Source organism: Phocoena phocoena, chromosome 15 (assembly GCF_963924675.1).
Source record: "Phocoena phocoena chromosome 15, mPhoPho1.1, whole genome shotgun sequence".
Classification (NCBI taxonomy): domain Eukaryota; kingdom Metazoa; phylum Chordata; class Mammalia; order Artiodactyla; family Phocoenidae; genus Phocoena; species Phocoena phocoena.
In genome coordinates, this window is record NC_089233.1 from 82,354,717 (window position 1) to 82,381,759 (window position 27,043).

The window sequence follows — 27,043 nt, forward strand, 5'->3', positions numbered from 1 at the left end:
TCACTTCTCCATCATGGCCAGGATCATCTCACAGGTCATGTCTTCATCCGGGTCCTCGCCTCCAGCCGTGGCTTCTCCGAAGTCGATGGGAACCAGCCCTCCCGGGTACTGCTCTCCGCTCACCAGGGAGGCCTCCTCGGCAGCGGCTTCTTGGGGAAAAGGCACAGCATTGGCAAATTTAAAATAAAGCAGCCAAGGAATCAGAATTGATAAGACGCTGCGATTGTATTTTGGAAACAATGGCTGAATTTTTAGCGCAGCATTTTAGAAAACAATACTTCCATTTATAGGACAGTACAAATACCCTGATCTCAACTGTTTAAGGCAGGGCTTCTCAACCTCAGCTCTGCAGACATTCAGGGCCGGAGGGTTCCCTGCTGTGGGAACCTGTCCTGCGCACCGTTAGGCGGTTAGCAGCCTCCCTGGCCTTGACCCGTGGGGTGCCAGAAGCACCCTCCCCCAGCTGTGGCAACCAGAAATGCCACCAGACACAGGCACCTGTGCAAAATCACCCCCCGCTGAGAACCGCGGCTTGAGGTGAATGCAGGTCCTGTGAATTACTGGCCGGACGGCTTCACAAGTCTTGTCCTGGTGCCCACGGAATGACACCGATGACATGAAAAAGGCCAGCTGCTCTCGGGACACCTGTCCCATCAGCTAATCAACATACCCCGAGTCACCTCCGGGCCAAGCGTCCTGCTAGGTACACACCATGAGCCACACTGAGATCCGTGACCATCCCTGCCCTCCTTCAAGCAGCTTCTGAACAGTCAGCCCAACTCTGGGAGTCTCAAAACAGAGGCTCACATCCACATCCAACCCCCTACCCGTTTTCCAAATTCCTCCCTGAGAAGACCCGTGGAAAGTCACTGCCGAGGTACCGGGAATGAGAGACAGAGGGCCCCGCGCAGAAGGAGGCTTTTATCGCACGTGACTTCAAACTTGTTGCGACATAGTTTTGCCTACCGGTCCTTGAAGCATTTAGGAGGGGGGAGGGGGGAGAGGAATAAGACTCAGGCCTTGTGTACGAAGATGAACACAAGAGTCGCGGAGTAGGTGCCGTCTGACAGTAACTTGCAGAAATCTACCGCGGACCTGGTGGGGGACACGCTGACCCACTAACGCAGCAAAAGCAGAAATGGAACGATGACCTGGAGGATGTAGGTTCAAAAAAAAAACCCTGAAGTGCAAATCAAGTCCTGTTTCTGGCTAATACAAGTCCTGTTTCTGGCTAATACGAGTCAGGTTACTTGTCTCAATTGACACTTTGCTTTGAATGCACAGCTGACCCTCTTCGATACGCAAAACGTTTTAATATATCCAGTCTTTTCATCCCCGATTTTTAAAACTGCAAGAGTTTTGCCCTTTCTGCCCTTCCGGCTCACGAACAGTCAACGCCAGCCGTGTCTCCGGGGCCCTTCCCAGAGCTCGTCGACAGAACGGTTCTGTTTCAAAGACTAGTGTAAGTAAATGGGGAAGAAGGCGCACGTGGGGACCTACTCTTCATCACGAAAAAAAGTTTTTTTCTGTTCTTTCAATGTCAACGTCCAGAAAGCACGTTGGGGAGAGGTCAGCTCAGGATTAATGAGGGTGAGGTGCTACCCCACAACTGCGGAGGCCGTGCCCAGGCTGGAAGCCCTCAGGCTTGAACAGTGGAGGGGCCGACGGGGCAGGGGAGAGGGGAGTCCATGGGAACAAGAGGGAGCAGAGTGGAGCTGGCAGTCCTGCCGGTGTATTTATTTTTTCTCAAGACACAAGTATATTTGAGGCTGGTGAGAAGGATCTGGCTGAACCGGACGAGCTGGCCGCTGGGGAGGGAGAAGAGAAACGTGGAGGGCTGAGCAGGTGGGAGAGGTGCCACGGGGTGTCCACGGGAGCCCGGGGCGGGCTGTGGCCTCCGCCATCCAGTTCTCCACTGGCGGACGGCATGAAGGCCTGCGGTGCGGGGCTGCACTCAGGATAAAAGGGACCACGTGTGAGCTCTCGGTGGGACATGGTAACTCCTGCAGGAGATAAAACAGGTGCTCCAGAGATGGGCCGTGGGTGCGATTCTGGATGGTTGTAACTGAGCTGGGCAGCTGTGCACCGACTGAGGAGCCCTAGGTCCTGCCAGGTAACCCGCCCTCCAGGACCTGGCTCCCGCGATGCCTCCAGGGTTTGAGCTTTGCCAGGTGGGTGAGACGTGGAAAAAGAACCAGGGAGTTTGGCATGTGGACAGTTACTGAAATGAGGGACGCTGCACAGAGGGGAAAGGGACGGACTGCAGGACGCCCTGTTAAACGTGAGTTTCCGATAAAACACTGAATCATTACTTAGCATAAGTTTATCCCAGATAGTGTGTGGGATATACTCAGACGACAAAGTTATTCACTGTTTATCTGAAATTCAAATTTAACTGGGCGTGTCCTCCACTTTACCTGACAACCACCCTTGGAGGAAGGAAGAGGCTTCCAGCTCTCCGTGGGAACATTCACAAGTCCAGGACTGGGGCTGGAATCAAAATCTAGGGAATTTAAAGGATGAGGATGCCGTGCAAACATTTTCCATTTGTTTTTGCTGAAGGTTGCCTTGGTTTCCAGTCACACTCTAAGTCTAAGATTCTCAAACGAAAGGAACAGAACAGCTGCACAGGAACTAGGGCCTCCCCCTCGTGGAGGAGAACCTTCCACAGGGCCGACAGCGCACGGACAACCCCTGTGTTAACCTGGGGACTCACATCTGCTCCCTGAGGCTGGAGGGAAAAGACTGACGCCTGGAGTGGGTTGAATGGCAGCCCCGCAAAAGACACGTCCACATCCTAACCCCCAAACTGAGACTGGGACTTTATTTGGAAGAAGGGTCTTTGAAGATGTAATGAAGGCCCTCGAGATGAGATCATCCTGGATCTTCCAGGCAGGCCCTAAAGCCAACGACACGTGTCTGTATGAGACAGAAAAGGTGAGACGCAGATACAGGGGATGCGCCCACGGGCAGACAGAGGCAGAGACGGGGTGATGCAGCCACAGGCCCAGGGGCGCCTGGGCCACCGGAGGCCGGAAGAGGCAAGGAAGGGTGCCTCCCCGGCCCCAGAGCGTGCAGATGGAGCGTAGCCCTGCTGATGGCCTTGATTTAGGGCTTCTGCCTCCAGACCTACAAGCAAATCAATTCCCGTTGTCGTACGCCACCCAGCATGTGGTCATTTGCTGCGGCAGCCCCAGGAGATGGACACAGGCCCATAGCTCCACCAGGCACAGGGACGGTCCACCAGCACGACCAAGGACAGCGGGGGCATGTGCAGCGTCATCGCCTGGCTCTCACGTCCCGTCAGGACCCCACGTGACGGGGGGTGTGGACCCACCGGGGTCCCCAGGCTCACTTCCTCTGCGCATCCTCCCACATCACCAACCCGCCCGTCGGGGCAGCAGCAGCAATGGCTGCTGGGACCAGGCGCCTGCTGGGGTCGGACACTCAGGGTTTCTGGATGCGTCCCCTGCATAGTAACGCTCAGCACCCAGGGAAACGCACAACCAGAGAACCACCGTCAAAAGAAAACCGGATTCATTTAACAGGAGGTACCGTCTTCCTCGGCTGCCTCTTTCGGGATGGTCGGCTTCCTCATTTTTGTTCGTCTTCCTTTTTCCGAGGTGGTTGGCTTTTCTCGCCTGGAGCCACACTTTTTCAGGTGTCTCTGCATGTTATTCTGCCGGAGAAATGAGAGCACAGGGAAAGCCAGCATCACTGGGAATGGCGTGGAAAACCCACGGCTAAAGAGACGGGTAGCGGGGAGGAACGCGCGCCTTGGGTAATCTGGTACAAAAAAGATGGTTTTTTCAAAGGTGACCCTTTTCCGTTGTGTTTCGGTCTAGCCGAAACCCAGCTTATTTTAAAATATTTTTAAAGTCGTGGACGTCAATGAGAAGACAAAATTCATTTTCCTAGACTGCTTCTACTGAAGCGAGGCTTGAAAAATTCAACAGACCCTCGATTTTATGAAAATCAGTAAAAATATACCACGGGCACCCTACTGCCCTACCGGCTTCCCTCCAGACCCACTACGCATGGAGGTATTAAGACTGTACAACGTTTGGAATTAAGAAGGCAGCTCAGAGCTTTCCTATCGAACCTAGTAACGATATATTTTTGTCTATGAACACGCAGGATGGTTTAAAATAAGTGAGAACACTTACACTAAGTCCATATGCTGAAGTAAGATACTGGCGGCATGTCATTAAATATGCTGATTATATAAGATGTGACCCCTAATTTCCACTGAGACTTCAGTGTGGTGGTCGGGGCTGTCCTGGTGCGTCGGGGGGAAGAGGAAGGATCCATATGTAAGGGGAGGGGGGTGGTATTTACATTTCTTCCATTTTATGCTTATCCATAGGGGCTGGCAAACTGCTTTTGAGCTACAACGGCAGACTTGAGTAGTTGGGGCAGAAACTGGTCTGTGAAGCTGAAAATATTTACTCTGGCCCTTTACAGAAAAAAGCGTGCCAATCCCTGGTTTATAGGATGACGAAGTATATAAAACCAAGCCTTTTGGAGTCAAGGATTCCTTTGTGAATATGATAAAAAGCAAGGCTCCTTCCCCAGCAACGGGCATGTGTATCTCCATACACAGTCTCCCTACAACTTCACGAAGTTCATGGTTAAGAACTCCTGACACAAGTTTGGATGAGCAAACAAAACAAACAAAAACACATCCAGCCTTTACAAAGTAAGTGGGGTAAGATTTTAAGTAAATATATGGACATTTACGGCCCGGGGGCAAAGTAATAATACAAACCTCTGTGTCAGGGAAATGTTTCTCAAGAGAGGAGGTGCCCAATATTCTGAATCCAGAGCAGGGGGTCCTTACTGGGGAGGAGAGGGGTGGCCCTGTGACATTCTGGTATACAGATACACTGGGACCACTGTGGGCTAAAGAATGGAAGTTTGTGAGTCATATACTTTTTTAAAATTAAATTGAATTTGAGTATCCAGATATACTTTCATTTATTTGTCTGTTTTTAAACATAATTTTTAAAGAGCAGTTTTAGGTTCACAGCAAAATTGAGAGGGAGGTAGATTTTCTTCCCTACAAATCCTCTGCTGTCTACCTATTCTTTCTTCCCCCAAACCCCAACCCCAAGCGACCGCTGGTCCTCTTACTGTCTCCACAGTTTTGCCTTTTCCAGAGTGCCACAGGGTTGAAATCATACGGTATGGAGCCTTTTCCGACTAGCTTCTTTCACTTAATGCACATTTAAAGTTCCTCCATGTCTTTTTTTTTTAAGATTTTTTTGATGTGGACCTTTTTTATTTTTGCTCTTTCTAAAATATTAATTTAAATGTTTATTTCCTCTTTTACATTTTGTATTATAAACTCATTTAAAGCTACAACTTTACAAATATTGACAAGCTCATCCTAAAATTCAAATGGAAATGCAAAGGACTCGAATAGCTGTAGTTTTTGGCTGCATCCCATTAGTTTGGACACGTGCTATTCATAAGTTTTAAATATAATCTTAATTCTATTCTTGATTTCTCCTTTAGTCCTAATCATGTTATAAAAGAGTGATTTTAAATATTCAAATTTGTATTGCTGATTTAAAAACATTTTTTTGCAATGGTCAAAAGCATGATCTTGCAATTTCAAGTATTTTGGAAGTTAAAGAGAAATTTGAGGTTTTCTTTATGAACAATTTTGATAAAATTTCTTCCAATTCGTGAAATGTCCCGCCCCATAACTTTGAAAGTAAATATTAACTGAAGTTTCTACCATCTAATTGTTATACTTTGCCCATTTGTATTGTGAGGCTAAGAATGAAAACCAAGTATTTAGTCGGGAGTTCTTTCTTTATGCCTGTGCCGTCAAATCTTTTTTAGAGAGAAAAGACATAGAAGTTTAATAGCTATTCTTAATGAAGAAATAGCTTCACTCCACTCGCTGTCATACAACATCTGAGAATTTTCAACAGGAAAATAACTGGTTGCTCTCATGTTCAGAAAGGGGAGATCTGAGGAGAATTACACCATTTTCATTAACCTGGGACACTTATAATCCTTTACCCCACCAACACTTGCTGCAGTTCATTCTGTATTACTGTGTACACTATGAATTCCTAACACAGGAAGCTAACGCAAAGTATACTGTTGTCCTCCTAGACAAAATAATGTACTGATAACAATGTCACTTCTTGTATTTACAAGGTCAGCGAAAGAGATGAAAGGGACACCCATTCCTCTTCTTGGGAATCACAGGTTGAATAGAAGTATTCAGCACTGGTCATGCTAGATCTCTGAAGAACTAGGCACACAAGAACCAATAAGTAACCATAAGTCCATAAATAATCATTATTTCACTTAATTAAGTATTCACTCTTTCTAGATAACATCTTCAAAATAGAATTTTTTTCTTTGATATTACATTTTTTTGTTGCTGTTGCCATTGTTTTGTTGGTTTCGGATTACCATAAACTTTTGTAACGTCTCTTAAAAATAAGAGTAATAATTTTCCAACTGTAATGACTAAACATTTATGCCACGCTAAATTATTACATTAAAAACCTGCTTTTTAAATTATATAAAGGGAATTAATAAGAAGTTCTCTAACTAAAAAAATGTTTTTAATTAAAAAAAAGAAGAGTAACAACAAAAAAGAGTGACAATGTTAGGGAACTAATAGATTTAATGATCCTCAAAGATACAAGTCCAACCTTATGAATCCGGCGTCCTTAGGGCTAGCGCAGAGCCTGGCACCTAGTAAGTCCTTCACAAATTTGTGTTAAATGAGCATATGTGGCACTGTCAAAATGATGCAGTTCCAGAAAAAGCACTCTGGCGCCATCCAAGACAAATCACATACTTGCCGCGTGGTTAAGATCCCTTGACTTATCTGGTCCTCTACCAAAGCTTTTCTCTCCATTCTTGGAAGCCCTTTTAATCAAATTCTAGTTCTCTGATGCTAACATTTTCTTTACAATCTACTAAAGAAGGAGGAGTCGGAAAGGGACAAGGGAGAGGAGGGAAAAGAAAAGAAAGGAAGGTATACAGACCTCGAAACTTCTCCACCGTCTCCATCTTACTGCTGTTTGCTCACAATGAGCCATCCAAAGTCCAGGAGGTTATGGTCTATGCAGGTGTTCAATCAGGCGTCTCATTGTTGATGTGGACCATTTTTAAAGCCTTTATTGAGTCTGTTACAATATTGCTTCTTTTTTATGTTTTGGTTTTCTGGCTGCGAGGCATGTGGGATCTTACTTCCCCGACCAGGGATCGAACCTGCACCCCCTGCGTTGGAAGGCAAAGTCCCAACCACTGGACCGCCAGGGGAGTCCCTCTCCATGTCTTTTCATGGCTTGATGGCTTGTTTCCGTTTAGTGCTCAGTAATATTCCACTGTCTGGATGCACCACAGTTTGTTTATCCATCCACCTACTCAAGGGAGTCTTGGTTGTTTCCAAGTTTGGGCAATTATGAGTAAAGCTGCTATGAACACCTGTGTGTAGGTTTTTGTGTGGACATAAGATTTCAACTCTTTTGGGTAAATACCAAAGAGCACGACTGTGGAATTGTGGGGTATGAGTATGTTTAGTTTCGTAAGAAAGTTCCAAACTGTCTTCCAAACTGTCTGCACCATTTTACACTGCAACCAGCAATGAAGAAGAATTTCTGTTGTTCCACCTCCTCACTGGCGTTTGGTGTTGTCAGTATTCCGGATTTTGGCCATTCCAATAGGTGTGTCGTGGTATCTCATTGTTTTAATTTGCATTTCCCTGATGACATATGATAGGGAACAATTTTTCATATGCTTATTTGCCATCAGTATATCTTCTTTGGTGAGGTGTCAAAGTCCTTGGCCCATTTTTTAACTGTGTTGTTTTCTTATTGTTGAGTTTTGTTTTTTTTTCTTTGCGGTATGCGGGCCTCTCACCGTTGTGGCCTCTCCCGTTGCGGAGCACAGGCTCCGGACGCGCAGGCCCAGTGGCCGTGGCTCACGGGCCCAGCTGCTCCGCCGGCATATGGGATCCTCCCGGACCGGGGCACGAACCCGCGTCCCCTGCATCGGCAGGCGGACTCTCAACCACTGCGCCACCAGGGAAGCCCTGCCTACTTTTTCTGTTAGCGCCCTTAGCATATGAATCATAGTTGTTTTAAGCTCCTGGTCTGATAACTCCAACATCCCTGCCATTCCTGATGCTTGCTCTGTCTCTTCAAATTGTGCTTTTTGCTGTTTGGCACGCCTTGGAATTTTTCTTTTTTTTGGATAAAAGGAGCTGCTGTAAATAAGCCTTTAGTAATGTGGTGGTGTGGGGTGCATTCTGCAGCCTGTGTTGAGGGCTCAGCCTTTTCGTGAGCCTGTGCCTCTGGGCTGTGGTTTCTCAGTTTCTTTTTTCTCCCCTCTTGGGTGGGACAGAATGTCTAGAATGGGGTGGACTTGGGTATTTCCCTTCCCCAGGTCAGTTAGGCTCTGATAAAACCCCAGCAGATTAGGCACTGGTTAACTAGTCTACCCGTAGGACAGGCCTCGGTAAGAAGAATGGTTCCTTTTCCACTCCCCCTGCAGGAAGCAGAAGGAGATTTTTTTGGTTTTTGTTTTCGATATTCGCTGTGGGAACCTTGTTAAACTCCTGGTGGTAAAGCTCACAATATTGTGGGGATCCCCCTATGACTGGATCCCCCTGCACCTTTCAACACTCAGTTGTCCACACCGAGCCTCCAGCAATTCATCAGTGACAGCTCTGGTTTTCCTACACCGGCACTGGCTTCCGCAGCAGTTCCTGCTTCTAAGTCTCTGCTCAGGTAAGAGGGGACTCCCTGCGTTCACCTGTCTGTGTCTCCAAGCTTGGGGGCAGCGGTTTGCCCTGTGGCCTCGCCTCTTTTACGGATCCTAAAGAGTGGTTGATTTTTCACTCTGTTCAGTTTTTTACCTGCTAGGATGAAGCAGTGACTTCCAAGTTCCTTACACATGGAACCAGAAAGGGGAAATCCCTTTCTTTTATTCTTTATAAACAGCTTTATTGAGATATAATTCCCATGCCATAAAATCCACCTGTTTAAAATGTGTAATTCAAGGTTTTTAGTTCATTCACAGAATTGAGCAACTATCCACCACAATCAATATTAGAACATCTCAAAAAGAAATCCTATACCGTAAACACTCTGCATTCCCCCTCCTTCCAGCTCCAGGCAGCCACTAATCTACTTTCTGTCTCTATGAATTTGCCTGTTCTGGACATTTCATCAAGATGGATCATATAATATGTAGCCTTCTGTGTCTGGCTTCTTTCGAGGCTCACCCACGTTATATAGCATGTATCAGTGTTTCACTTCTTTTTGTGGTTGAATAATATTCCAGCGTATGGGCGGGCCACGTTTTATCTGTTCGTTAGTTGATGGACATTTGGGTAGTTTCCACTTGTTGGCTATTATGAATAATGCTGCTGTGAACATTTGTGTACACGTTTTTGTGTGGCCATATGTTTCAACTCTTTGGGATACATACCTAGGAGTGGAATTGCCGGGTCACACGGTAACTCTATGTTTAACTTTTTGAGGAACTGCCGGACTTCACCGTTTAAAAATCCCACCAGCAATGTATAACAGGTTCAGTTTTCCCACATCTTTTATTATCTGCCTTCTTTGATCACAGCCATTCTAATGGCTCGTCTTAGGGGTATCTCACTGTGATTTTGATTTGCATTTCCTTAGTGACGAATGTTTTCATGTGCCTATTGGCCATCTGTGTATTTTCTTCGGAGAAATGTCTACTTAGATCCTTTGCCTGTTTTTAATAGGGTATTTAACTTTTTATTATAGTGTTGTAAACATTCTTTCTATATTCTAGATGCAAGTCCCAATGTGCTTTCTTGAATGGAAGGAGAAGTTTCAAAACTTCTGACTTCATGTTCTGAAGGATTCTGTGAGGTTGACTTACTCTTTACTCTGCTTTCTTGTTCCTCACACCAAAGGGCAGCTTCTTTACAATTTTAACTCAGTATGAATGACACTGTTTTTGGAGCACTGCCACCGCTTCTGTTTGAAATTTTCAGCTAATAGCATTAACACTCCAGAACTGTCCCACACACTACCCAAAAAACACAACTACCCTACCATCTTCCTCTAAGAGAAAAGATAGTTTCTTCCATAACAATAATCAAGTTCAGATAATTTTCAACTTTTATAAAGTACACACATCCTCTAGGGATCTAGCTAATCACCTGTGGTGGCTTTAAAATGTCCACAAATTCTTTGGCGCTCTTTCTTTCGAAAGGGACTTTACCCCTCACCCCTTGAATTTCTAATGAACAGAAAAGCAGGGTCGTGTCACTTCTAAGATCAGGGGACACTGTGGCTTCCTCCTTGCTCTCTCTCGCTCTGGTCACGAGGACACTTGAGCAGCCCAATGGAGAGGTCCACGTAGCGAGGAACTGAAGCCTCCTGCCAACAGCCGTGTTGAGCACGCCATGTTAGAAGCGGTACCTCCAGCTCCAGTCACGCCATCAAATGACTACAGCCCCTGACAACATCCTGACGGCAACTCACGAGAGACCCAGAGGCAGAACCTCCCAGCTGAGCCACTCCCAACGTCCCGACCCACAGAAAATGAGAGAGAACAAATGTCGGTTGTCTTAAGCCACTACGTCTCGAGGTAACTTGTTATGCAATAGATAACTAATACGACACCTAAAAAAATAAAACTGAAGAGTAAATGTATTTCTGAGTACAGCACCGAGCGCCCTATTCTATCTACAAAACATATTAAAAACTGCATTCTCTGTGAGGTAGCCTAAACCTAATGCACAGGGACGATTTTTAAAATGTTACCCTAAAAGCAGGGGTTCTTTGTAGATTGTCTGGGAGCCTGAGAACTCCCTAAAGCCATTTGCAAGATTCTGTCTGCAGGAGTGTCTTTTTTCACGGAAGGGAAACCACACGTTTCTAAGATTTTCAAGAGTTCTGTGACTCCAAAAAACTAATAACCACTTTCTTAGGGCATGACAGATGCTACCTTAAATCCTGGCAAGTTTCTATAATCAGGATAAAACTGCCCAAGTGTGACGCTGTGCCTGGGGACACAGGGATCTTTTCAAGGAGGATTTATTGGGACTTGAGTGAGCTTACCAAGCGGGAATAGCCTTTGCCACACCTGGGGCATCTGTAAACAGTCGGGACGAAAGTTGTATCATGGTATTTCTTGACGTGCACGTTTAGAAGTTGCTTCTGTTGGAAACGTCTGTTGCAGGAGAGGCAGGCAAACGGCTTCTCTCCAGTGTGGGTACGTATGTGAACTGCCATATGACGTTTCTAGAAGGGAAGGAAAACAAATGGCTGAGCTACTGACAGGAATTTTTTAGCATCAGACGTTATTTACTGTATACCTTTTTTTTTTCCCCACCCCAAAGATGTGTGCATTTTTAAGAAAAAACAAAGCAAATGCATTCTTGACACAGCACTACTGTGGAAGTAGCGCGGTCTGGCCTCTAGGAAACAAGCTTACACAGTCCCTGCCATCAGGTTACCAAGTTCTCACGATTAATCCCAGCTGGTCCTACAGTCCCAGGAGGGATGCAGTAGAACATACCTTGGGGAGTGAAACCGTAATCAGTTTCCCCTCCAAAAGAGCTTATGTATTTGCAGCCCTATTTCTATAATTATTTGCCATGACCTGAGTTTACAAAGGGCAGATGGAACCTGCAAACTTGAAAATCTATTGTTAGAGTTTCAACTCAGCAGACTTTTGGGGTCTGAAGGACATTAAGCATCTAAACATTTTCCCGGCTACTTCCTGATAGTGTTACAAATCTTCATATCGATTTAAAAGCATAGTGGGGGACTTCCCCAATGGCACAGTGCTTAAGAATCCACCTGCCAACGCAGGGGACACGGGTTCGAGCCCTGGTCCGGGAGGATCCCACATGCCGGGGAGCAACTAAGCCTGTGAGCTACAGCTACTGAGCCTGCGCTCTAGAGCCCGAGAGCCACAACTACTGAGCCCATGTGCCACAACTACTGAAGCCCGCACGCCTAGAGCCCGTGCTCCGCAACAAGAGAAGCCACCGCAATGAGAAGCCCACACACTGCAACAAAGAGTAGCCCCCGCTCACCGCAACTAGAGAAAGCCTGCGCGCAGCAACAAAGACCCAACACAGCCATAAATAAATAAATTCCTTTTTTTTTTTTTAAAAAAAAAGCATTTGGGTGAAAATAATTGTTCTTGGCAAAGAAATCGCCAAAAATTTTAACTAAGATTTATATGAGTAAATCATTTGGGGCATCAGGACAAGAATATAGAGAGAGCCAAGCAAAAGTACACATTTTTTTTTTTCTGTTTCTTTTTTTTTTTTTTGGCGGCACGCGGGCCTCTCACTACCGTGGCCTCTCCCGTTGCGGAGCACAGGCTCCGGACGCGCAGGCTCAGCGGCCATGGCTCACGGGCCCAGCCGCTCCGCGGCATGTGGGATCCTCCCGAACCGGGGCACGAACCCGCGTCCCCTGCATCGGCAGGCGGACTCTCAACCACTGCGCCACCAGGGCAGCCCCTAAAGTACACATTTTATTTGTTTTACTTAAAATGGCATGATTATTCAGATGGAATATACGACCACTTCTGCATTACTGTTAATGCCCTAACTGATGGCCTTCCTTGCAATCTTTCTCTCATGAACATACACCTCCCCGCCACACACCTTTCAGCTCATCCCTCTCTCCCAGGTAAGCATCACCTGGTCTCCTGCTGGGAGTCCTGGTCCAACCTGGGAGGGCTGCTCTCCAGGACCAAAGCGGCTCAGTGCACCCAGCAGTGCTCCAGCCTCATCCCTGGTCTCCAGGTACCCCTGTCTGCTCTCTGCTCCCCAAACACCTGGGGCTCTATCCTCCCTGGGACCACCTCCCAAGTCTCATCCATCTTCCAGGAAGCTCTCTTAGTTGATTTACACAAATTTGAGCCTGAGGCATCCAAACAGTCTAAACCTCAAAATCTATGAGAAAAACTCACTCTCTTTTATTCAAAGCATATGCTCTTTCTAGCCCACACCTTGAAACACAGTAAGAACTGACCTCCACCTTTGGTGGCCAGTGGCAAAATATTCACAGTAACACACAATGCTTCAAAACCGCTGTTGAGTTCTTCAGCTTTTGGTCTTAGGACCTATTATAAAAAATCATGGCCAACTCCAAGGAGCTTTTGTATATGGGGATGATATCTATTAATATTGACTGTATTAGAAATCAATCGAGAAATTAAAAATATAAAAAATATTTATCAATTCATTGAAAAATAACAACAAACCAACTATGTTAACATACCTCTGTAAATGTCTGTTATCTATTTTTAAATTTTTATTTATTTATTTATTTTTTGCGGTATGCGGGCCTCTCACGACTGTGGCCTCTCCCGCTGCGGAGCACAGGCTCCGGACGCGCAGGCTCAGCGGCCATGGCTCACGGGCCCAGCTGCTCCGCGGCACGTGGGATCCTCCCAGACCGGGGCACGAACCCGTGTCCCCTGCATCGGCAGGCGGACTCTCAGCCACTGCGCCACCAGGGAAGTCCTATTATCTGTTTTTTTAAAAAACAAAAACACTAATGCCTCGCCTCATATATAAGATGGCACTATTTGGGACATACTTGTATACAAAAGTATTTGTTGTTTACCTGAAATTCAAATTTAACTGGTCATTATCTATTTTTATTTCTAAGTCTGGCAACCTTATTCAAAGGAAATAGCTTCTGCCTTCGGTCTGCAGGGGTGTGTTATTGTGGCCGAAACAGATGAAGAACATCTGCTCTCCCAGATATGTAGTTGGGAAAGGGAGCAGAATTTTTATCGTTTTTCTCAAATAACTGTGGGTATTCTTCTCTATGACACCAACATTCAGCAAGTGGTAATTTCTTAAAAGTTGGTTAAAATGTGGGACCTGAAACCACACCAGTGAACTTTTTGTACTTTGTTATGTTAAAATGTGTTGCTCTTCTTATACTTAGAATGGATCTTTTACCCATGCGTGATTTTGTAAATAACAGGTGGGTTATTACATGACTTTGTAAATAACAGGTGGGTCATTTGGAAACCATCAGAAGCTCTGAGTTATAAAGAGCTTCTAGGTGTTGAGTATATACTATTAAAAATGCTTTCTTAAAATCACTTCAGTCTCATTTGAAAAGTCTTAAGTATTAGAAAGCTGCCAGGTTCACGCTGATGGATGTAAGTTGTCCAAGTGGGAACTGCTTTCTTGGCAACCCATTTTCCTTGACATGGCAGGATCACTTCATTTGCTTTCAAGAGAACGTCTACCAAATACCCAATCATGGAATAAGTAGAGTTTGTCATCTGTTCTTTCAAGAAAAAATAGTGATTCACGAAAAGGTGGCTAGTTGAGCTGGCAACTCAAAAGTCCCTCGGATGCCTCCTCCAGATGACCACCGTGCTTTGGAGGACAGCGGAGGTGCTTTATGCCAACTTCGTAGTTCATCACGCAGACTATTAAAAAGAGCATTCAGCGTCAATCAAGATGGAATAAAGTGAATAACTTTCACGGCTTTGTCAAGGACATGCTTAAGTAAACTGCCCTTCCTTTTTGCTGCCAGTGCACGAAGAACAAGAACACAGTGGCTTGGTGTGGCCGCACTGACTCACATTAAAGCAGCTCCACTGTTCTTGCACCATCAGTGCCAATGTCACCTAGTGAAAAGGGCAAATAATGTGTTGGCATTACAACTAGTTAATAACAGTGATCTTGATCTTATGATCCTGATTGGTGTCAAGGACCTCTAGGGGTCTGTGAGCCACACTTTAAGAACGCTTGCTTTCAACTCTCGGCTCCTCCCCAAAGTGCCCGAAACACAGCACCTGCTTGCAGGCGTAGCTGCAGTGTTCACACTTGAACCTCTTCTCGTTTTTGTGAGTTTTCTGGTGCTGAACGAGAGCATAGCGCTCGTGGAAGACAGCGGAACAGTAGCGGCACTTCATCTCTGCAGCTTCGTACGTATGCAGCTTGAGCAAATGGACACCTGAAAGAGTAACAGAACATCACGTGGGAGAATAGGGTTACTTTCCGTGAGGCCGATGTCCCCCTACGCTCCAAATAGGGTTTCTCACCCTTGCTACTACAGGCAGACCTCGGAGATACTGCAGGTTCCGTTCCAGACCATCACAATAAAGTGAATCACGTGGACTTCCTTGTTTCCCACTGCGTATAAAATTTACGTTTACGCTATACCGTAGTCTATTAAGCGTGCAGTAGCACTCTGTCTAAAAAACAATGTACACACTTTAAAAATACTGCTAAAAAATGCTAATCGTCATCTGAGCCTTCAGCAAGTGATAATGTTTTTGCTGGTGGAGGGTTTGACATATTGCGAGATTTACCAAAATGTGACATGGAGACCAGAAGTGAGCAAATGCTGTGGGAAAGATGGTGCCAACAGACTTGCTCAATGCAGGGTTGCCACAAACCTTCAATCTGTAAAACACGCGGTACCTGAGAAGCACGAGAAAGCAAAGTGCAAGAAAACGAGGTCTGCCTGTCTCAACACTTGAGGCTGGCTAATGCCCTCCTGCGTGGGTGTCCTGTTTTCAGCAGCATCCCTGGCCTCTACCCTCTAGTGCCAGGAGCATCCCTTCCTCCCCACCTGTGACAACCAAAGTGCCTCCACACACTGCCAAATGTCTCCTGGGAGGTAAAATCAGTCTCAGCTAAAAAACTGCTGCTCTAAATGCACAGCACACTGACATCTCATTTTAACATTCGTTCAGAGTCAAGCGTTACATAAGCTAGGGCATACTGGACCTAGTGTGTTCATTTAACAAAGCACTTGGAGAACCTTACGGTGTGGGTGGACTTTTAGGATAACGTTAAGATGGTTTTACATAACAAAGATATAACTTCTGTATTCTGGCTTAAAATAAAAGCCCCGACGTTCTGTTAGAGGCCAGTGCTCTGTTTTTTCCTACGTCGTACTTGAGAGGCGCGCTCTAGGATAATTTCTGCTCAACCAAGTCTAAAGCGTGGTGGCTTTGTGATCCTTCGTGTAAGATGTCTCTGCAGGGCAGAGGTACACACCTCATATGTGCCGACTCGGTCATTTAAAGAGCTTGGTGTCTCATATAGTGACAGGAAGGAAGACTTAGCTTGTGTACAAAGCACCTTACGGGTAGATGGAGGTATAGGGAGTGCGCCACCGACTTGGATGGGACGTGACCTGTATTTCTTTGCCGTGGTGTCGAAAATGTCCTTTCTCGGCAACTGGCTCAAGACTCTTGTGCTCCACAGGGTCTCACTGGGCTGTGTTTTGCAACTGACAAAGGATCTGGACGCAAAGTTAAGACTTCATTAAACACCTTTACCCTTTCAGAAATGTTTGCAAATGTTTGTGCCTCTCATCTCCAGAATTTCTCTGGGCAAACCAGGGACTCTATTTCTGCTGACATATTCTGAGTGTCACAGTGTTATGTGTTTTAGAAAGAAGAAAACGAGAGACCAGGAACCCTGAAACAAAGGAGAGGGGCTGGTTCACTCACCGTCACCTCCACCACCGCCCCCGGCTAAGTAGGGCCGGTTTCCCCTGCAGGCGAGATACAGTCCCAGCTCCCAGCCTGGCACTCGGAACTGCTCAAGGTGCCTCGTATCGTTTAGGGGGGTTCACCTTGTCACAGTACGGATTTCACGTCACATGAAGCGGGCTCTTTTACTGAAGCAAGTTCCTTATGGGAAGAACCATGTCTTGCTTCCACCCTCGGTTCCCAGAATTGTTTAGGGTCACAGCAAGTGTTTAAGAAAGATTTGCTAAGCGTCACGGGAGAGATCATTTAATAGAGAGTCAGAGCCAGCAATCAGGCCACCTCCTGGCACCTGGTCACGAGACTCTGGGGCAGTTCGCTTTTTGTCCCTTATCCGCTTCGTCATCTGTAAAACCAGGCCCACTATGGAATAAAATAATATCCGGGGAAGCCCTTTATGAGCTCAAACGCCCGTGAGAGCTCATCTGTGTACCTGGACCGGGCCTGGGCCAGACCCTGAAACTGCACTTACGAGATCTAGCCACAAGATGGCATCACAGGACGTCCGGAAAAAAAACAAACACACACCCAGGAGCAGCTCCTGAATCCCGCTGCCTCCCTGGAATCAGGCCCAGGGCTCCACAGGCTTCCCGGAGAGCCGGCCCACGGGGCAGCTAAAGGAAGTTCTCTAAGCCAGACACTCACGCAGGTCGCTCTTCCTTGCAGTGACGGTGTCACAATGCGGGCACTGGTACTTGGGGACGTTCTCGCCGTGCTTCTGCAGGACGTGTATCTTCATGGTCCCCCTCTGGGTGAAGCGTGCGTGGCAGACGTGGCATTCGTAGGGCCTCTCACCTGGGACACAGATGACAACAACGACCCTCCGCCGAGGGGCTTCACCCCGAAACCCCTGGTGCTCCCCAAAGGACACCTGGAGCTGAAATCCTTTCTTCCCCACCCCCACCCCCCCAAGACTCCCTTTGCAACTCCTTTCTCATATGTTTAACCCCCAACTAGGGCCAGGCTCCTAAATCAAGCCCGGACAACGTGATGTCCAGCTGTGTGGACAGCAGCCCAGATGGGCGACTCTCCTAACATCTGGCGGTACTCACAGCTCAAGACCCACATCTAGTTCCTACCCTTGGTGTAAAGAACCCAGAAGCACACATAATCATAGTCCTTATACAACAAAATATAAAGACAGTGCTTTACGAAATCAGTACACTTTGTTTTTCGTTTTGCCTTAACGTTGAAGGATGAATTAAGGCGCCGACTTTGAAAAACCTGGAAAACCTATGGGAGCAAATAGTTGACGGTGTTTACTCTTCACAGTGGGGTCACCACGGGGTATTTACGTGCTGTGTTTATGTGTTGAATTACGCTCCCTTAACGCTAAATAAATGCAGAGGCAACATCCCTGTGTCAAAACTTCGCTTTGACGTTCGAACTCTAATCCTGCACCGAAGATAACTTGGACAAGGTCACTTGTAAGAAGGAAACTACGCTTTACTTATTTGGCCTTAAGCGTGAGAAACTTTTACCGGAATGCGTCCTCATGTGCCGTTTCACCTTGTAGGCGTCTTTGCCGGCGTAGCTACAGAGATGGCACTGAAAGGGGCGTTCGCCCGTGTGCGAACGGATGTGGCGCTTCAGTTTACTTGCCTGATAAACAAATGAAAGATATTTATTGCAACAGAAACTTCAAACTTGTGGCGTCTTCGATAAACCAGCGTTATAAAAGATATCTAAACGAGACCCATCTTAACAGCAGAGCCTACCTCCCACCCTGGAGAAAACCTGCTAAAGCCACTGCTGCTTCCTTTCTGTGGCGGATGACGCTCTGTGCATAAGACCCTCGGGCGATAATGAACAGGACGTTCAAGAGACTCTCATCTCAGCTTCCCTTTACAAAGGAAAATGGAAATCTAGCTGCTCCGCGGCATCCGCAATCTTATTTTCATTTCTAAGGCAGCGGCCTCTCAATAGCTGCAAAGTTTAGATCATGCTGCAGAAGTGCAGAGGCCAGAAAATTTTTTGCTTGCATAAACAGAGAAACTTGAAAACATGAGCTCTCGAATGGACCGACATCTGTCAGAGGCACTTCACAGTTCCAAGTTCTGTGGACCCTAAACGGCCCAGGGATGGAGGAACACCTTCCTTGCCATTAAGAATAGATTCTACGCGGGGACTTCCCTCGTGGCGCAGGGGTTAAGAATCCGCCTGCCAATGCAGGGGACACGGGTTTGAGCCCTGGCCCGGGAAGATCCCCCATGGTGCGGAGCAACTAAGCCCGTGTGCCACAACTCCTGAGCCTGTGCTCTAGAACCCACAAGCCACAGCTACTGAGCCCACGTGCCACAACTACTGAGCCCGTGCGTCACAACTACTGAGCCTGTGCTCTAGAGCCTGCGCGCCACAACTACTGAGCCCATGTGCTGCAACTACTGAAGCCTATACGCCTAGAGCCCGTGCTCCGCAAAAAGGGAAGCCACCGCAACGAGAAGCCCGCGCACCGGAACTAAGAGTAGCCCCCGCTCGCGGCAACTAGAGAAAGTCCAGCACAGCAACGAAGCCAAAAATAAACAAATAAATAAATTTATATATATAAAAAAAGAATAGGTTCTACGCGGTAGCAGTTTGTAAGAACTTTTAAGTAGAAGAAAATACATTCTAATTTAATTACATATCGTAGGCAATTAGTTAAAAGGCAAACATGCCCATTTTATCATGTTTTGGGCCTGCTGTAGTGACCTTCTAGGACTGTTCTTATTCTGTATTCACTTATTTCAGGCTCTTTTCTACCTTTAGCAGAAACAGAGGTAATGAACCATGCCTGGGCTACAGACGTGGGAGAGCCCTCAGCAGCCTGTCTGTGATCTTAGGAGGCTCCACTTGGCCTGGCTCCCTAATGTTCAGCAGAAGTGCCCAGAAGCCTAAAGAACATTCAAGGACAAAGGAAGACTCGGAATGGAAAACAAGGCCCAGACCAAAAAATTTAGCTTAGATTTTTAGAAGAAGAAAAGATATCTTTGAGTGTATCAGAAAGCAAAACAAGAGGAATTTAAAAAATTGTAGCATGAGAGGTTTGATAAGCGGAGTGCTGTGCATGTTCGAAGAAGGCTGTGTGCAAACCTGCTCTGGACGGCTCTGAACGGCAGGAGGGGGAGGGAGGGCAGTTCAGAAGTTGGGGAACTCTGCATCCCAGCTTCACACATTCCTGCTGGCATATGTGTAAAGGGGTGGCATCAGAGTGGGGGGCTTTGGCTACGCCCCCTTAGAGCAGACCAGCATGCTAGGACTTGGAAGATGCAAAAAACAAGGTGATGGCAGAAACAGGGGGTCCATATGTCGAGGTCGACCCTGGAGAAGGGTCTCAGCGGACGTGGGAAATTTGTGCTGAGAACCGGCAGGACGCCAGCCAAACGTCTATTCTAGGCTTGGGATTCTCAGATGGCTTTGTTCTCTGAAACCCTCATTTTGTGTTTTCAGCGTAGTTTCAACCTTTAACTCAGATGACAAATAATTTTTAAAAATAGAGCAAAAAAAAAAAAATATTTTTTTGGAATCAAATTCTGCCCTGTGAAATTTCCTAGTTGATGAAACGCAGTTTCATCACTACTGCATTTAAACTTTAGCCATCCCCTTTAACTCAGTTCTATTCAAGTGTATCGTCCTTTCCCAATGGGGCTCAAAATCAGGACCCAGCATGCGCTCTGCTAGATAGTGGCGTTCTTAAAGATTAATTGTACAAAAGTGACACTCAAAAGTAAATATAGGGCTTCCCTGGTGGCGCAGTGGTTGAGAGTCCGCCTGCCAACGAAGGGGACACGGGTTCGTGCCCCGGTCCGGGAAGATCCCACATGCCGCGGAGCGGCTGGGCCTGTGAGCCACGGCCGCTGAGCCTGCGCGTCCGGAGCCTGTGCCCCGCAACGGGAGAGGCCACAACAGTGAGAGGCCCGCGTACTGCAAAAAAAAAAAAAAAAAAAAAAAAAAAAAAAAAAAGTAAATATACCGTTCTGTTGTTTCACTGAGGGTGTGCTAAATCTGTTGGAAGGTATAAAGAAACTGATCTAGTTGAAATGAACATGACTTACAACTGAAGATTTAAAAAGTTGGTCTCTGTCATTAAGAGTGGAACTGGCCATGTTTAAACCTTTTTTTTTTTGCTGTACGCGGGCCTCTCACCGCTGCGGCCTCTCCCGTCGCGGAGCACAGGCTCCGGACGCGCAGGCTCAGCGGCCGTGGCTCACGGGCCCAGCCGTTCCGCGGCATGTGGGATCTTCCCGGACCGGGGCACGAACCCGTGTCCCCTGCATCGGCAGGCGGACTCTCAACACTGCGCCACCAGGGAAGCCCGGCCATGTTTAAATCTTTAAGCACATTGCTTTGTATCAAATCAAGTGCCACTGAGGAAAGCTCAAAACTCTCAGCGAACATTCAGGTTGGGTCTCTGTTCTCTCAGAGCAAATACACTTTGATTTTGTGGAATGCGTCCTACAAAGAATGCAGGGTAGAACTTTTTAACAAATATGAGAATTATTTCTCAAGGACCACAGATTATTTGTAATTTGTACAGCTCTGCATACTGCTTTCACTAGTCAGTAATCAAAGAAATCACATTTAAAAAATTAAATTTAGGAAACAAAATGAGTATTGTTTCCTGCAGAGATGTTACAAGAGATTCTACTGGTAGTTTGACTTACATGACTGTTATAGCAGCTTCTTAATACAACACTACGAAACTTGAAGAGTGAACTTACCTCTACGCTAGCGTACGCGCACATGGAACATTTAAAGGGCTTCTCGTGAGTGTGTTTATAACGTCTGTGTCGGGCACGTTCTCCACTGGTGACAAATGCCATGTCACAGTCATCACACTTGTAGGGCCTGGTTCCTGTAAAATCACATAGTTTATTCTTTTAAGCAAGATTTAGCCACAATTTTCCTAGGGAATCATAACTTACGAGTGACACTCAGTCTCAAAATGCTTTAAAAATTAAGAGGCTCTTTAAACCATAAATGCCCCAGAAAGATATGAGAAAAATCTTGGGAACATCCAACGTTTTTAACTAAAATTGAAGAAAAAAGACAAAATTAAAGTCTAAACAAATGCATTATTTTAATATACAAACAGATGGATTTGCATTCTTACCTAAGCCTCAACACACATCATTCAAGGTAAACGTCCCTCTCAGCTGTTTACCTGTATGGGTGTTGATATGATTCCGAAGGATAGTAACAGTACGGAAAGCTTTCAGGCAAAGGTGACACGTATAGGGCTTTTCATTGGTGTGAGTTTTCATATGACGATTCAAACTCGAAATTCTAGAAGAGGTGAATGTGCAGATGTCACAGTGGAAGGTTCGTTTTACTTCTGTAGGAGGGAGAGACGACATTTATGTATTTGTAAAAACCCTTCTTTAGGTGTTCAAGTTCCACTTAAATACAAAGTAACTACACACATCCTTTTCTCACCTAATGTGGTAACTGAACAAAAGGTGCTCCATGCAAATGGTAAGCAAAAGAAAGCTGGGTGGCTATACTAATAGACAAGACAGACTTTGACAAAAATTGTTACAAGAGACAAATAAGAACATAACGCAATGATAAAAGGGTCAAACCATCATGAAGATATAACAATTATAAACATACGTGAACCTAATAACAGATCCCCAAAATACTTGAAGAAAAAACTGAAAGAACTGAAAGTAGGAAGAGATGCTTCAATAACAGTTGGGACTTCAATGCCCCACTTTCAACAAGGAAGAGAACTAGACAGAATATCATCAAGGAAACAGAAGACTTAAACAACATTATAAACGAACTGGACAGAAGAAACAGCTATAGAACACTCCACTCAACAACAGGAGAACATACATTCTTCTCAGGTACATAGGGTACCTTCTTCAGGAAAGACCATACGGTAAATCAGAAGACAAGTGTCAATTAATTTTAAAAGACAGAAATAATTTGCTCTCTGACCATTATGGAATGAAGTCAGAAATCAATAAAAGAAGGAAATTTGGAATATTCACAAATATATAGAAGTTAAACAACACACTCTTAAAGGACCAATGGGTCAAAGAAGAAATCACAAAGAAACTGTAAAATACTCTGAGATGAATAAAAGTGAAAACATGGCATAGCAAGCTTACAGGATATAGCTAAAAGTGCTCAGAAGGAAACTTTTAATTGTAAACACTTACATTAAAAAAGAAAAAATATTTCAGATCAATAACCTAACTTTACATCTTAAGGAACTAGAAAAATAAGAGAAGTCTAAACTCAAAGCTAGCTGAAGGAAGAAATAATAAGGATTAGAGTGAAGATAAATGAGATAGAAAATAAGAAAACAGCAGCGAGGACCAATGAAACTGAAAGTTGGTTCTTTTAAAAGATCAACATTGACACTTTCTCTAGACTTGTAACCAAAAAAAAAAAAAAAAAAGATAAGTCAAATAACTAAAATCAGGAAGCAAAGTGTACTACCAACCGTACAGAAATAAAAAGGACTATAAGAGAATACACAGATGTGTGCCAATAAACTAGAAAACCTACACAAAATGGAAAATTCCCAGAAACACACAAACTACCAAAACTGACTCAAGAAGAAATAGAAAGTCCAAATAGCCCTACAATCAATAAAGAGATTGAGTCATTAATCAAAAAAGTTCAACAAAGAAACCCCCAGGGCCAGATGGCATCATTGGAGAATACCACCAGACTTAAAGAATTAACAGCAATCTAAAACTCTTAAAAAACATCTAAACTCTAACATCTAAAACTCTTAAAAAAAAAAAGAGAGAGAAGAGTAGGAAACACTTCCCAACTCATTTCATGAGGCCAGTATTACTCTGATAGTGAAAAAAAAGACACCAAAACAAAACTATAGACCAATATCCCTTATGAATACCAATGCAAAAATCTTCAACATACTAGCAAACCAAATCCAGTAGCATACTTAAAAGACTGTGCACCTTGACTACATGGAATTTATCACAGTAATGGAAGAGAGGTTGAGCAGATGGAAATCAATCAATGTAATACACCAAACTGACAAAAGAAAGGGAGAAAAAGCCCTACATGATCATCTCAATAGGTACAGAAAAAGCTCTTCACAAATTCCAACACCCTTTCCTGATAAAACACTCAACAAACTTGGAATAGAAGGTTTTGGGGTTGAGTTGTGTTCCCCAAAAAGATCCGTTGCAGTCCTAATGGCAAATATCTATGAATGTGACCTTACTTGCACATAGGGTCTTTGAAGACAATTTCAGATGATCATACTGGACTAGGACGGGTCCTTATCCAATATGACTGGTATCCTTATAAGAAGAGAACAGAGACACAGAAAGAGACACATGGAGAACTTTATGTGACAACAGAGACAGAGACTTGGAGGGATGCATCTACAAGCCAAGGATGCCGTGGTTGCTGTATCAGCAGAAGCTAAGAGAAAGGCATGGAACATATTCTCTTTCAGAGCCTTCTGACAGAGCATGGCTGTATCAACACTGATTTCAGACTTCCAGCTTCCAGAGCTGTGACAGAATATGTTTATTTATTTATTTTTTTTTTAAAGATGTTGGGGGTAGGAGTTTATTAATTAATTTATTTTATTTTTGCTGTATTGGGTCTTCGTTTCTGTGTGACGGCTTTCTCTAGTTGTGGCAAGCAGGAGCCACTCTTCATCGCGGTGTGCGAGCCTCTCACTATCGCGGCCTCTCTTGTTGTGGGGCACGGGCTTCAGACGCGCAGGCTCAGTAGTTGTGGCTCACGGGCCCAGGTACTCCACGGCATGTGGGATCTTCCCAGACCAGGTCTCCAACCCGTGTCCCCTGCATTAGCAGGCAGACTCTCAACCACTGCGCCACCAGGGAAGCCCTGTTTATGTTGTTTTAAGCCACCCAGTTTGTGGCATTTTGTTATGGCAGCCCTGGGAAGCTAATACAGGTACCAATTTAAAAATGGGCGAAGGATTTGAATAGACATTTTCGAAGAAGACACACCAATAGCCAATAACACATGAAAAGATACTCAACATCATTAGTCATTAGGGAAATGCAAATGAAAACCATAATGGGATACCCCTTCACACTCACTAGGATGGCTGTAATTTTTTTAAATGGAGAATACTGAGAATGTGGAGAAAGTAGAACCCTCCTATATCACTGGTGGGAATGTAAGTTGGTGCAGCTCTGCAGCTCCTCAAATAGTGAAACAGAGTATCCAGCAATTCCACTCCTAGGTATACACCCCAAAGAACTGAAAACAGGTGTGCAAACAAAAACTTGTCCATGAATATTCATAGCAGCACCATGGACAATAGCTAAAAGGTCAAAACAGCCTAAATCTGGATCAACAGATCACTGGATAAACAGAACATGGTGTGTATCCACACAATGGAATGTTATTCAGGGGTGAAGGAATGAAGTACCGACACATGCTACGACGACGTGGATGAAAACGTTATGGTATGTGAAGGGATCCAGACACAAAAGGCCATGTGTTACCTGGGTATGATTCCATTTAAATGAAATGCCCAGAAGTGACTGTTTGATGGGTACACTTTTCTCTTTAGGGTGATAAAAATATTCTGGAATTAGACAGTGGTGACAGAATTGTGAATATATTAAAAAACCTGAAAATGAGCTAGGAGCTGGGAATTTGGGGGTACGATCTCTTGATTTAAATGTATGAGAAACTAATATATAGCAAAGGTTACGAACGCAACCAGCTACTGAAGCCAGAGGCAATCAGCCTAAGTGAATAACGTTAACCACACGTGAGGAGAAGGGACAGTGGCCGCAGTGTGGCTTTCTAGACTGAGTTTCTTTCTAACCCCGGCTAGCTGTTGCTAGAAGGAGGAAACAGCCGAGGGTGGCCAGATATGACTTTTTATAAATGAGCTAAAAGTTGAGACTTCAAGGGTGAACTCTCTTGATTTAAATAAGGGAGAGAACCTAATACTTTAAAAAAAGCTGAACAAATACTTTTCGAGGGTCAGAGTCATCCTCTTTCCTGGCCTCACCTAAACATCCCCTCCCCTTAAAAGGGAGCCTCTGCTGCTCTCTGGGCATCACTCCTTCCTTCTCCAGGGCCTGAAGCACTTGCTCTGGTCTCCGTCAGACCCCCTAACCCCCCGGGGATGCACACTAGGGAGCAGATGGGGCCCAAATTTCTATTTATGTGCACGGCCCTTTTCGGGAGCCTCTGTACTATGCTTTCAAAACATTTGCGCACAAGATGCAAAACTCTTTTGGATTTGACTCACAATACAGAATGTTAGCTCAAAACTTCTCCCATTTCCTGACATTCTGAAAGCGACTAAGGCAACCACTTCAAACTTCAACTACCATCCCCTTCCCCTAAAGAGGATCAGCAGCCCCGTTGTTTGAAGAGTCTCTTACAAAGGAACTGGCCTACCCTTTGTCTTTTTTTGACTTTCTGTAGCGTTGGCTTCTTCAGCATGTGCTTGACCCAGCGCAGGTTTCTCAATATTTAAGGGTGAAATTGTCAGAACAATTTCAACTCTTCCTTCATCTCCTGGTCTCACTTCCAGAAGAGAAAACTGCCCTTCTGTTTCTTCACTGGATCCACCTTCAGCCAGCAGCTGTTCCTCTTCCTGACCTTTCATAAGCTAATACATACAAACAGGTATTCAAACAAGTACAGTAATATTAATTAGAGCCTGATTCAACTCTTTGCTTTGATGAAACCATAGAATCCATAGAGAAAAACACAAATTAAAGCAGCACAGAAGATTGTCCATTGCAACCAAAATGCTTAAACTGTAATTACTAAGCATCAAGGGTCTCGGTGGTGAAATAGAATACAATTTAAAAACTCGATGCATCTCATCGTATTCTAATTTGTGTAACTTTTTAAACTCTTCAAAAACAACATGAGGTCCCCCAGCATTTTCCTGGGAAATATTTTTACTGTATTTAATTTTAAACTGCTGGTCCATACATAATACTGCATGAAGGGTAACTCTAAAAAACTGTTTTCTGGCTTCCTCCCCTGCCCCCCATTTTATTAAAGCCAGTTGTACCTTTATAGATCCACAGCTTTCTGCCAGGCTCACTGCACACCTACTGCCTTCACTGGCCCCGGTCACTTTCTCCTCCAGAACATGCAACTGCATCACCTCCACCTCCTGCAGCAGGTACACCTCCTCCTGGATGCTAATGGTGACACACGGGTGCGGGCTCTGCTGGGACCCGTCCCCACGCCACACCCATGACTGCAGCCCACTACCAGCCTGCACCTCTTCCTGGCGCTGTGGTGCCAGGTCCTGCAGCTCTGCATCTTCCGAGGTCAAGTGCACCGTCTGCAGGGTCAGGATGTGCTTCTCGCCCTCCTCCCGGATGGCCAGCAGGAGCTCCAGCTCGTCCCCTGGGATCTTGGCCTGGAGGGCCCCGTGGGTGCTCTCGGCCTCTAACTCTTCAGAGCTTGGGTGTGCCCTCGCTCTGCACACCCCTTCTTCTTCCTCCTCCAGGGCTTTTTCTGTTATCAACTCTGGTTCTTTGCTTTTGGTGAACTGCTCCGGAGGGACAGAGATCTCGGTCCCTGCCAT

General features: G+C 45.4%; 1 protein-coding gene across 3 annotated transcripts; it reads right to left on the reverse strand.

Annotated features, from left to right (window-relative positions):
* On the reverse strand, window positions 1-27,043 carry CTCFL (CCCTC-binding factor like). 3 transcript variants are annotated; one of them, XM_065892154.1, is made up of 11 exons: window positions 26,729-27,043; window positions 26,519-26,644; window positions 25,891-26,104; window positions 21,668-21,838; window positions 21,225-21,358; window positions 18,006-18,126; window positions 17,170-17,319; window positions 14,815-14,975; window positions 11,088-11,270; window positions 3,556-3,679; window positions 1-149 (listed from the first exon to the last, which is right to left on the reverse strand). In XM_065892154.1, the coding sequence occupies exons 1-11, from the start codon at window positions 27,041-27,043 to the stop codon at window positions 1-3; spliced, it is 1,848 nt and encodes a 615-aa protein (XP_065748226.1). The 3 variants fall into 3 exon arrangements, with proteins under 3 accessions (XP_065748226.1, XP_065748225.1, XP_065748227.1); XM_065892153.1 differs by having other exon boundaries at window positions 25,891-26,089; window positions 26,519-27,043; XM_065892155.1 differs by lacking the exons at window positions 1-149; window positions 3,556-3,679; window positions 14,815-14,975; window positions 17,170-17,319 and having other exon boundaries at window positions 11,149-11,186; window positions 26,519-27,043.

Bases quoted from the DNA above. Each gene is read 5' to 3' on its own strand.
- CTCFL (XM_065892153.1), bottom strand. From the start codon at position 27,043: ATGGCAGGGACCGAGATCTCTGTCCCTCCGGAGCAGTTCACCAAAAGC. The intron at 21,839-25,890 runs GTAGGCCAGTTC...TCCCTCCTACAG, and splicing joins AAGTCAAAAAAAGACAAAGG to AAGTAAAACGAACCTTCCAC. The intron at 21,359-21,667 runs GTAAACAGCTGA...GTGATTTTACAG, and splicing joins TCATATCAACACCCATACAG to GAACCAGGCCCTACAAGTGT.